The following is a 12,500-nucleotide window of genomic DNA, read 5'->3' as shown; positions in this document are numbered from 1 at the left end:
TCGAAAATCCCAAAAGCTGGATGTGATTCGTCCTGGCTGATTGATTTTGCTGTTTTGAGTAGCCGCTTATAATATATGTCTTCTAGAGAAGGTAGATCAGCCCCGGTAATCCTGGTGGCAGTTTTTACGATTCTGTTAAGGGCTGCAACTTCTGCCTTGGATATGTTTCCGTACCAAACAGTAATAGCAAAGGTTAGCACACTTTCAAAGACTGCTCGGTCTAAATCAACCATGATTTCTTCTTTAATTCCGAACTTTTTGAGGCGCTGAAGAAAGTACAGGCGCTGTTGTGCTTTCTTAACAAATTTTTCCGTGTTTTTCTCCCATTTCAAATCGTTGGAAATGATCAGTCCGAGAAATTTAAAGTCGCTGATGATCTCTACTTGCTTGTCTTCAATGACAAGTGGTAAGGGGTCAGATCTGGTCTTCCTGAAATCTAGAATTAATTTTTTGCTTTTTGATACGTTGAGTTCTAAGTTGTTTTGATCACACCAGCTGACAAGTTCACGTACTTCTTCCCTATATTTTGACTCATCACTGTTCGTAATCAGCCCTTCTAGCTTAATGTGAAAGAAGCAACAACAACAACAACAATAACAACAACAAAAGCATAGTATGAAAGAAAGAGAACAAATAAAGAACTGTCTTGCACCAGAGAGGATGAGAAATGTAAAAGTTAAACACTAAAAGAAGAAATTGATGCTGAACACAAAAAAGTAAAATGGGCTTTTATTACGCTTTGATCGAGAAAAAGAGGAGACAGAGAGAGACAGAGACAGAGACAGACAGACAGACAGACAGACAGACAGGCAGGCAGACAGACAGACAGACAGACAGACACTGAGAGAGGAAGAGAGAGAGGGGGTGAGAGATACAGGGAGAGGGAGACAGAGACAGAGCGGTGGCCGGCACGAACCTCGGAGATCAAAAAGAGATTAAAAGTCTTGAACTGCAAACGAAATGGAAAAAGAATAAGTCGAGAATCAATAAACGAAGGAGTTTTATCCAACGCGGAAATAAAAACCCAAGAAGAATTTAAAATGAATTATGTAAACGTGAAATGGGAGATTAAAGTTTCAGGATCTGGGTGAATGATAAAGATAATACGCGCAATCATAATGGACGCAAAACCTACGACATATAGATAGAGACACACAGACACACACAGACACACACACACACACACACACACACACACACACACACACACACACACACACACACACACACACAGATACACACACGCACGCACGCCCCCCCCCCCCCCCTGTCCCCCTCCCCCCCCCCCCCCACACACACAAAACTGTCATTTTACGCCATTTTGACCTTCCCAAACTGTCATCTTACGCCATTTTAACATACCAAATCTAAATCATTTTACGCCATTTTAACCTTCCCAAACAAAGTACTCTTACGCCATTTTAACCTTCCCAAACTAAATATTGTTACGCCATTTTAACCTTTCCAAACTAAGTCATCGTACGCCATTTTAACCTTCCCAAACTATATCATCCTTCGCCATTTTTACCCGTTCCAAACTAAGTCATCTTACGCCATTTTAACCTTCCCAGACTAAATCCTCTTACCCCATTTCAACCTCTCCAAACTAAGTCCTCTTACCCCATTTCAACCTCTCCAAACTAAGTCCTCTTACCCCATTTCAGCCTCTCTAAACTAAGTCCTCTTACCCCATTTCAACCTCTCCAAACTAAGTCCTCTTACCCCATTTCAACCTCTCCAAACTAAATCCTCTTACCCCATTTCAACCTCTCCAAACTAAGTCCTCTTACCCCATTTCAACCTCTCCAAACTAAGTCCTCTTACGCCATTTTAATCTTTCCAAACTAAGTCATCGCACGCCATTTTAACCTTCCCAAACTGTATCATCCTTCGCCATTTTTACCCGTTCCAAACTAAGTCATCTTACGCCATTTTAACCTTCCCAAACTAAATCCTCTTACGCCAATTTAAGCTTTCTAAACTAAGTCATCTTACGCCATTTTAACCTCCCCAAACCAAATCATCTTAGGCCATTTTAACCTTCCCAAACTAAGTCATCTTACCCCATTTCAACCTCTCCAAACTAAGTCACCTTACGCTATTTCAACATTTCCAAACGGAGCCAGTTCTCATTCACACCTGGGTGGAGTGATGACAGACTCGTCCCTTCCCAAGGACACCCCACCTGGACGAAACGAGGACTCGAACTCGGACCACCGGTGAACACTGGATCAGTCGTCAAACGCAAGATCGATTGTGCCACAGCAACCTCCTCTGCTGCTCCTTAGGACGACGACTAAACACAGTGTCTTCAAGTGAGCGAAAAGATTCCACAATTCCATGTAGATTCTTTTTTAATCACAAAAGGAAACAGTGCAGCCATTCTTTGTAGTTTCAGTCAGAAAGGTAAATGATACAAATGTTCCTTTGATTTGATTCAGAAAGGAAAATGATGATACAATCCTTTCTTTGGTTTCATTTAGAAAGGAAAATGATACAATCCTTTCTTTGGTTTCATTTAGAAAGAAAAATGATGCAATCCTTTCTTTGGTTTCATTTAGAAAGGAAAATGATACAATCCTTTCTTTGGTTTCATTTAGAAAGGAAAATGATGATACAATCCTTTCTTTGGTTTCATTTAGAAAGAAAAATGATGCAATCCTTTCTTTGGTTTCATATAGAAAGGAAAATGATACAATCCTTTCTTTGGTTTCATATAGAAAGGAAAATGATACAATCCTTTCTTTGGTTTCATATAGAAAGGAAAATGATGCAATCCTTTCTTTGGTTTCATTTAGAAAGGAAAATGATACAATCCTTTCTTTGGTTTCATTTAGAAAGGAAAATGATACAATCCTTTCTTTGGTTTCATTTAGAAAGGGAAATGTTACAATCCTTTCTTTGGTTTCATTTAGAAAGGAAAATGATGCAATCCTTTCTTTGGTTTCATTTAGAAAGGAAAATGATACAATCCTTTCTTTGGTTTCATTTAGAAAGGGAAATGTTATAATCCTTTCTTTGGTTTCATTTAGAAAGGGAAATGATACTATCCTTTCTTTGGTTTCAGTTAGAAAGGGAAATGTTACAATCCTTTCTTTGGTTTCATTTAGAAAGAAAAATGATGCAATCCTTTCTTTGGTTTCATTTAGAAAGGAAAATGATACAATCCTTTCTTTGGTTTCATTTAGAAAGGGAAATGTTACAATCCTTTCTTTGGTTTCATTTAGAAAGGAAAATGATGCAATCCTTTCTTTGGTTTCATTTAGAAAGAAAAATGATGCAATCCTTTCTTTGGTTTCATTTAGAAAGGGAAATGTTACAATCCTTTCTTTGGTTTCATTTAGAAAGGAAAATGATACAATCCTTTCTTTGGTTTCATTTAGAAAGGAAAATGATACAATCCTTTCTTTGGTTTCATTTAGAAAGGAAAATGATACTATCCTTTCTTTGGTTTCATTTAGAAAGGAAAATGATACTATCCTTTCTTTGGTTTCATTTAGAAAGGGAAATGGTACAATCCTTTCTTTGGTTTCATTTAGAAATGGAAAATGATACAATCCTTTCATTTGGAAAGGAGAATGATACAATCCTTTCTTTGGTTTCGTTTAGAAAGGGAAATGGTACAATCCTTTCTTTGGTTTCATTTGAAATGGAAAATGATACAATCCTTTCATTTGGAAAGGAAAATGATACAATCCTTTCATTTAGAAAGGAAAATGATACAATCCTTTCTTTGGTTTCATTTAGAGAGGAAAATGATACACTCCTTTCATTTAGAAAGGAGAATAATACGATCCTTTCTTTAGTTTCATTTAAAGAGGAAAATAATACAGTCCTTTCCTTTGATCTGATTCAGAAAGGAAAATGATACTATCCTTTTCTTTGGCTTCATTTAGAAAGAAAATGATTGGACAATTTCTTGTAATTTCTATTGGAAAGAAAATGGTGTAACCACCCCTTGTAATTTCAACGCGAATTAGGAAGCGTGTGCACATGGGTGTGAACACTCATGTCTTTGGAGCGGGCGAAAAGAGATCAGCATGTGACTATACAAGTGTACTTGGGGTAGGTGGATGAGTTGGGGAATCTAAATGGGCGTTTGTGTTTTTACATGGATGAATGTTGGGGGTGGGCGGGGTAATACACAGCTGTGATTATATGTGTGTATCAAAACATTAAAAAAACACACCAAAAAACAAAAGGGGCAATGGTTTGGGAAAGCAGAAAAAGGAGACAACAGTGAAGAAGAAAGAAAAAAAAGAAAGGCAGAAACAAAGACAGTGACAGAAAAGAGGACATTTCTAGCACAGAGTTTCCAGAAGGCAGGGATGCTATTTATACTGAAAGACCCCCAGGCATCCCCACGGGGGTATGGGGGAGGGGGGGGGGCGCGGGGGGGGGGGGATACTTCCCAAGAGACTGCAGACACGGTGGAACCGAGACCCGGTGAGAGAAACTAAAGAAAACCTCTGGAACCGCAAAGAATAAGACATGAAATATCTCGATCCTTTCCTGGAAAGAAAACAAAAGTCAGGAAAAAAAATCCCAACCTGGAATCAAACTGATCGAGACAAGAGGTATTCAAAAGAAAAAGAAAAAAAGAAAAGAAAAAAAGAAATCAACGACAACAAAACAGCAAGCCAACTTTGGTGGAATCAAAGACAAGAAATATCTGGCACCAAACAGAAAGAACGATGAAAGGCCCGAAACCAGCAGAAGGAGCCAAGCGTCTAGGAGATGGAGGTCAGTTCTATGTAAGTCAAGTAGACTGTAAGGGAAATGGCCGAATAGGAGGAACGAATAAATTTTTTTTTTAAAGAGAGAGAAAAAAAAGAAAGAAACAAAAACAGAAAAAAAGCTTTACATATGTTAACAAGCTGAAGTAAATAACGAAAAAAAGAAGAAAAAAAAAAAAAAGAACCGTTAGCCAGACTTTTGAAGCAATCATCTAATCACAGTAAAGAAACACACACACACACACACACACACACACACACACACACACACACACACACATATATATATATATATATATATATATATATATAGAGAGAGAGAGAGAGAGAGAGAGAGAGAGAGAGAGAGAGAGAGAGAGAGAGAGAGAGAGAGAGAGAGAGACAGACACACAAAGGCAAACACACATACGCACACACACACACACACACACGCTCGCGCGCGCGCGCACGCACACACACACACACACACACACACACACACACACACACACACACACACACACACAGAAGGTCAGGTCGTTCAACTATCGACCACATTCAAATGTTTTCAAACAAACGTAAAAACCCAGTTCGCACGATGTCAAAGCGTTCCTGTATAATCTTCGATCTAAAAAGAGCCTTTGATGAAGCATGGCACACAATAATTATTTTGTATATAAAATCTGGAAAGCTATGAGGTCACGTGAAAGGATTTCTTATCGACAGAACCGTTCAAGCCAACGTCTAACAAAAGTTGAACTGTCCACACATTAGCATTACCCAAGGGTCTCTCATCGCGCCTCTTCTCTTCAGTTCATTAAAATTTGATGTCCCCCAAATCATGTCCAAAAATGCATTTCTTTTACAATATGCAAATGACATTTGTATTTGAACGACCGCTAAGCAAAAAGAAAACGAAAAATACAAGAAACAATCTTTTATTGACAGAGGAATTCACTTTCCATTTTTTATTTCCTCCATTATTCAGTTGTCATGGACAGATTTTCTTTACACACACACACACACACACACACACACACACACACACACACACACACACACACACACACACACACACACACACACACACACACACACACAGACATACACACACACACACACACACACACACATACATACACACACACACACACAGATATATATATATATATATATATATATATATATACATATATATATATATATATATATAGAGAGAGAGAGAGAGAGAGAGAGAGAGAGAGAGAGAGAGAGAGAGAGAGAGACAGAGACAGACAGACAGACAGACAGACAGACAGACAAATGGCTAGATGGATACATAGATAGATGTATGCTGGAACTTGATGAAATAAGCGATCACATGATGCAAAATAAACTGACGCTTTCTTCTCACAAAGTTCACATGATGCTTTTAAATGCTTGTTATCAACCGTCAAGTTTTTTTGTTTCCCAGATTTGCATACTGAATGTAGGACATTAAATTTCAAGATGCAGTAACATTTATGAGCACGTATTTCTACTCTAAACCTAACTTCGCAACGAAAACTATTTAACAAAGGCTAGGAAACAAAAGTTTAAACTCATCAAAATCTTCAGTAAACACAAATGGAGTCAAGGTACTTCTTCTTCTTCTGCGTTCGTGGGCTGCAACTCCCACGTTCACTCGTATGTACACGAGTGGGCTTTTACGTGAATAACCGTTTTTACTCCGCCATGTAGGCAGCCATACTCCGTTTTCGGGGCTGTGCATGCTGGGTATGTTCTTGTTTCCATAACCCACCGAACCCTGACATGGATTACAGGGTCTTTAATGTGCGTATTTGATCTTCTGCTTGCGTATACATATGAAGGGGGTTCAGGCACTAGCAGGTCTGCACATCATGTTGACCTTGGAGATCGGAAGAATTTCCACCCTTTATCCACCAGGCGCCGTTACCAAGATTCGAACCCGGGACCCTCAGATTGAAAGTCCAACGCTTTAACCATTCGGCTATTGCACCCGTCGAGTCAAGGTACAAGAGTCTTATGCAAGTGGTGATGGCTCTAGTAAGGCAATGACTTCTATATGCCTAAGATAAGCAATTGTTAGAGCCAAAGTATTTACTAAAAATACAGAGAATAGATACCGGAATGTCAGGTCATACGTATTCTATTGCTTGTTCACAGAAAATCTGGAATTCCCTTTCTTGATGAATACAACAAACTGCCCAATATGCCCTTGGAGGTTCTACAGTTGAACATTTTCATGATTTCAAGGTACAGATAAGTTGCGATATTGACATTTAAGAAAAGATTGAAAGAAATATTCCAAGCTTAACAACTGCAATTAACACTTCTGACATGTTTTAAGAAAAGCGTATAATATCCAAGAGAGACGGAGAGACAGACAGACAGACACACACACACACACACACACACACACACACACACACACACACACACACACACACACACACACACACACACACACACACACACACATTCAAATAGACATACAAAGACCAAAAGACCGAAACTCACAGACACACAGACACACACACACACACACACACACACACACACACACACACACACACACAATCGCCTACCCTGCAATTCCCCGTTGGCCTACCCAATCACACGCATCGAACAAAGTGAAAATTGTTATATGTTTCTGAAAGCGAAGGCGAGACAGACAGACAGACAGACAGACAGACAGACAGACAGAGACAGACAGAGAGACAGAGAACGAACGAACGAACGAGAAAAGGAGAGAATATAAGGTGGACGGAAAGACTGGCAGACAGAGAGACAGTCCAAGTCAGAGACAGAGAATCCACCTCTACACATTCGGGTGGCTTCATCGCGTTCGGATTAAATTAATGCATGTACGCAACAACCACGCGATGCCTTGAGCCAGCGACGGAACCCAGCGCGCTAGTCATGCTTGAGCGCATGCATGCACATCCATTTACATATCTATCAGAGTGGAGGAGGAGGGGGGTAGAGGAGGTGCAGAGTAATGTGTGTGTGTGTGTGTGTGTGTGTGTGTGTGTGTGTTGGAGCTCATGTACGTTTGTTTATATGCATTTGACTGTGCTTTCATATCTGTGAAACTGCATGTTTGGTGCATATCTGTTATGCATGTGTGGGTGTATGTGTGAATCTGTGTCTTCATGTTTTACATTTATTTGCTTATTTATCATCATTGTTGTCTTATTTATTTATTTACTTATTATCATTATTATTTTTTTATTATTATTATTATTATGACTACCTTTTTTAAATATTATATTATTATTTATTTATTTATTTATATATGTAAGCTTATCTATTATTTATTCATCTTTTTTTTTCTTTTTTTCTTTTTTTTTTTTCTCAAGGCCTGACTAAGCGCGTTGGGTTACGCTGCTGGTCAGGCATCTGCTTGGCAGATGTGGTGTAGCGTATATGGATTTGTCCGAACGCAGTGACGCCTCCTTGAGCTACCGAAACTGATACTGAAACTGAAACTCAGAGTGGATGTCTTCTGCAGTATTTTGTCCTTTTGTCAGATGACTAACACGCCAAGCGCGTGCGTGCTTGCTGCACAAGGGTCCTCGGTTTATCGTCACATCCGAGTGACAAAACGCTCAGTTTGATTTTCTAAACAGGGGGCGAAAGGACGAGAAATAAATCGGGATTCGAACCCATACTCACACGGATAAAGTATTGGCAGATAAGCGTCAATCATTCTGCCGGCCCCCTTCTCTTCATCTTCATCATCTCGCCCCCCCCCCCCCCCCCTCCCCTTCCCTTCCTCCGCACCATTGGATATTTCTAACCCCACCCCCACCACCCAACCCGCAACTCCGACTCCACAACAGAGCCAAAATTAATGGCCAACTAGGAAGCGAGTGTCCAAGGGTTCGAGCTCCATACACTTCCCTACTCCACCAGACATTATTTGGTGGTCTGGATGCTGGTCTTTCGGATAAGACCAAAAAAAAAAAAAAAAAAAAGAGAGAGAGAGAGAAAGAAAACAAAACCCACAAACAAACAAACAAACAAACAACAACAACAAAAAAAAAGCTCGGTCCTGAGTGTGTAAGCATCCACTTAGCACGTGTAAAACAGCCCGCACAAAAACAAAAGGGTTGTTAATCGCAAAATGGTACAGGAAAAAAAATCACTTCGGTTAATAATAATAATAACAATAATAATGATGATGATGATGATGATGATGATGATGATGATAAAAATCATCATCATCATCTTGCAGACAGAAAAAGGGTGGCACTGCATCATCATCATCATCATCATCATCATCATCATCATCATCGTCGTCGTCGTCATCACATCATCATCATCATCTTGCAGACAGAAAAAAGGTGGCACTGCTTTGTGGCGACACCCTTTCCCAAGAGCCCGGGCTAGGGGGAGGGTAATGGGGTAGCGTAGCCCGAATTTCATACAAAGAGAAATCTATTGTGACACCACCACCGCAAGCACCACCACCAGGACCACCAGCAACTAAAACAACAACAACAACAACAACAACACCATCACCTCCATCACAAACAACAAAACACCAGCAGCACCAGCACCGCCGCCACCATCACCACCACCACCACCACCACCACCAACAACAACAACAACAACAACACTACTACCACCACCACCACCAAGAACACCACCACCACCAACAACAACAAGAAGATCACCATCATCAAAAAGTAACACAACACAAATCGGGAAAACCCGCACTACTCACCTATACACCTCGTTGTGGAAGGGCGAGGGCGGCTGGCCGTTGGTGGACCAGCATCCACGCTGCAGCCACAGGCTCTTGGTGCGGTGCAGGTGCGGGTTTTCCCGGAAAGGCCTCCTGCACGAACTCCATGGTGTCTCGCAGCAGGTCGTCCACGTGCAGGTCCTGGTTCAGCAGGAAGGCCTTGGTGCCCAGCGGGAAGTCCCGCAGGATGTGCTCGTTGCGCGTGTAGGCGTTGCCCGTGACGATCCAGGCGAACTGACGATCGCTGCTCAGCGCGCGCGGGGCCACGGAGAGCACACGGCGGGCGAAGCTGCTGCTGGAGTGCAGGATGAAGATGCGCGAAACGTTGGGGCTGAGCGCCGAGAGCTCCGCCTCCACGTCCCGGTCCGAGAGCGCCCTGGAGAGGAAGAGCTCGTCCTCCACGTCCCAGATGGCGTCCGTGGTCAGCTGGCGGAAGGTGTTGCGGAAGCCGTCGTAGCGGAGCTCGTCCTCCACCAGCAGCGTGACCCGGTACCAGTAGTTGACTGCCAGGAGGCTGACCAGTCCTCGGGCCATGTGTGAGTTGGCCGGCTGCAGGCTCAGGTAGAACGGGTTGTGCATCTAGTGTGTGTGTGTAGGGTGTGTGGATGTGTGTGTGGGTGTGGGTGTGTGTGTGGGGGGGGGGGGGGGGGGGGGGGGGGGGGGGGGGTCAGACGAGACCGGGAGGAGATGAGGAGAGTTGTGGGTGGGTGGATGGGTGGGTTGGCGGGTACGTAGATAGGCCGGCGGACGACGGTGAAGCGAAAAACAGAAGAAAAGAAAAACAACAAACGTGAATCATTCATTCGTTTCATGGTGAGGTATAATAATAATAATAATAATAATAATATATATATATATATATATATATATATATATATATATATATAAATGAAAGGAGAACTATGACATTGCAGACAAACATAATGACGCCTAAAATGCAAATAAAACGCAGTAATAAAAACATCGTTCCCATTTTAGAAAAGAAAAAGAAAAGAGGTGAAAGAAAAACTTGAGAGAGAGAGAGAGAGAGAGAGAGAGAATCCGTTTCATTGAGGAAAAAAAAAGGAATAAGCACAAATGGCTTGTTTTCATCCTGCCCTCACGAGAAGGGAAAACATAACAAAGACTCAACACAAAAGCATGACATTGCATGAATGAATTTCAATTCTGTCCCACGAAAAAGACGAACAATGTTAGTATATGCACATATAATACTTAGAACAGAAACAAGAGAAGAAAGAAGACGGAAGAGACAAGGAGAGACAGACAGACAGACAAGAGAGACACAGAAGAGAGAGAGGGGGGGGGGGTCAGGTGGGGGAGAGAGAGAGAGAGAGAGAGAGAGAGAGAGAGAGAGAGAGAGAGAGAGAGAGAGAGAGAGAGAGAGAGAGAGAGACGGCGAAGAAGAATAAGCAGGAGAAAAAGGCCACAAGAAAATTTTTGTTTGTATTTGATTTTGTAGTTCTTTTTATCACAACAGATTTCTCTATGTGAAATTCGGGCTGCTCTCCCCAGGGAGAGCGCGTCGCTACACTACAGCGCCACCCATTTTTTTGTATTTTTCCTGTGTGCAGTTTTATTTGTTTTTCCTATCGAAGTGGATTTTTCTACAGAATTTTGCCAGGAACAACCCTTTTGTTGCCGTGGGTTCTTTTACGTGCGCTAAGTGCATGCTGCACACGGGACCTCGGTTTATCCTCTCATCCGAATGACTAGCGTCCAGACCACCACTCAAGGTCTAGTGGAGGGGGAGATAATATCGGCGGCTGAGCTGTGATTCGAACCAGCGCGCTCAGATTCTCTCGCTTCCTAGGCGGACGCATTACCTCTAGGCCATCACTCCACACAAATAGAACGCTGATGATAACTCCGTCACAATAATCATCAAAGTTTTCTGTCCGAGAAAGCTGGAAGTTCTGAGGCTACACGTCAGTCAAAATACTCGAAATATATTTTGCTTGTAGTTCATTCTTACACTTTTTTCTTTTGTTATTGTTGTTGTTTTTGTTTTGTTTTTTTGCGATGGGGCGGTCCATGAAACAAGCTGACCTGACCACCGAGAATGGATGTGGCTGATGTACCCTCTTGCTGGCAGTCGCTCTGTCTATATACAGAGCAGAGATGTTTAAAAAATGACAGATCAGCTTCAAAACACACAGAACCCATTCACAAACAACATACCTCCTTGCATGAGATATGACTCCCACGGAAAATAACAGTCCTGGGAGAAAAGACAAAAATAAAATCCCTATATGGGTATGGGTTACACTCTGCAATCTTCTTAATTGTTAGTGTTCACCAGAACGCCAATAAGAATTTCTTCTGAGAAATCGATTTGTATTGTGTTGTGTTATGCTGCGTTGAATTGTGTTTCTGTTGTGTTGTGTTGTTTGTGTTGTGTTATGTTGTTGGTGTTGGTGTTGGTGTTGTGTTGTGTTATGCTGGGATGTGACATGAAGTGATGTGATGCGGTGTAATGTGTTGTGCTGTGTTGTGTTGTGTTGCGTTGCGTTGCATTGCATTGCCTTGCATTGCATTGTATTGCACTGCAATGCATTTCGTTCAGTTGCATCGCATCCCATCCAATGGCATTGCACCACAACGCACCGTACCGATTTGTATTGCGCTGTGTTGCACTGCACTGCACTGCACTGCATTACATTCACGGCAAATGTAAGATTTCGCCACGGAGGCACAATTGACAGGAGGGAGCTATTACAATTCAAGTGGTGTGTGTGTGTGTGTGTGTGTGTGTGTGTGTGTGTGTGTGTGTGTGTCCATTCCCCCCTAGTGAAAGCGAGTTGTGTGCGGATCTGTGATGGGGAAAGGGAATTCTGCCACTCCTGTCAATATTGACCATCGCCTCATGGTCCCCTCGCATGCACAGACAACACAACACTGCTCTCTCTCTCTCTCTCTCTCTCTCCAAGGCTGTCTTTTCTACTGACGTGTGACTGATGACGAAAACTACTGCTGGAACCCGTTCGAAACGCGAGACTGGCCTGACACAACAAATGATTCTCTTTATCAGA

General features: G+C 41.9%; 1 protein-coding gene across 1 annotated transcript in view; it reads right to left on the bottom strand.

Moving 5' to 3' along the window:
- Positions 1 to 12,500, bottom strand: part of LOC143294622 (glutamate receptor ionotropic, NMDA 3A-like) — a gene marked incomplete at its 3' end in the record, with an annotated part of 236,914 nt that overhangs the window by 125,446 nt on the left and 98,968 nt on the right. The window contains 2 exon segments of the mRNA XM_076605998.1: positions 9,448 to 9,555; positions 9,557 to 10,047. Coding sequence (XP_076462113.1) covers positions 9,448 to 9,555; positions 9,557 to 10,047 — 599 coding nt within the window.

Source organism: Babylonia areolata, chromosome 20, assembly GCF_041734735.1.
Source record: "Babylonia areolata isolate BAREFJ2019XMU chromosome 20, ASM4173473v1, whole genome shotgun sequence".
Lineage (NCBI taxonomy): Eukaryota > Metazoa > Mollusca > Gastropoda > Neogastropoda > Buccinidae > Babylonia > Babylonia areolata.
This window is presented reverse-complemented; position numbering and strand designations above follow the sequence as displayed.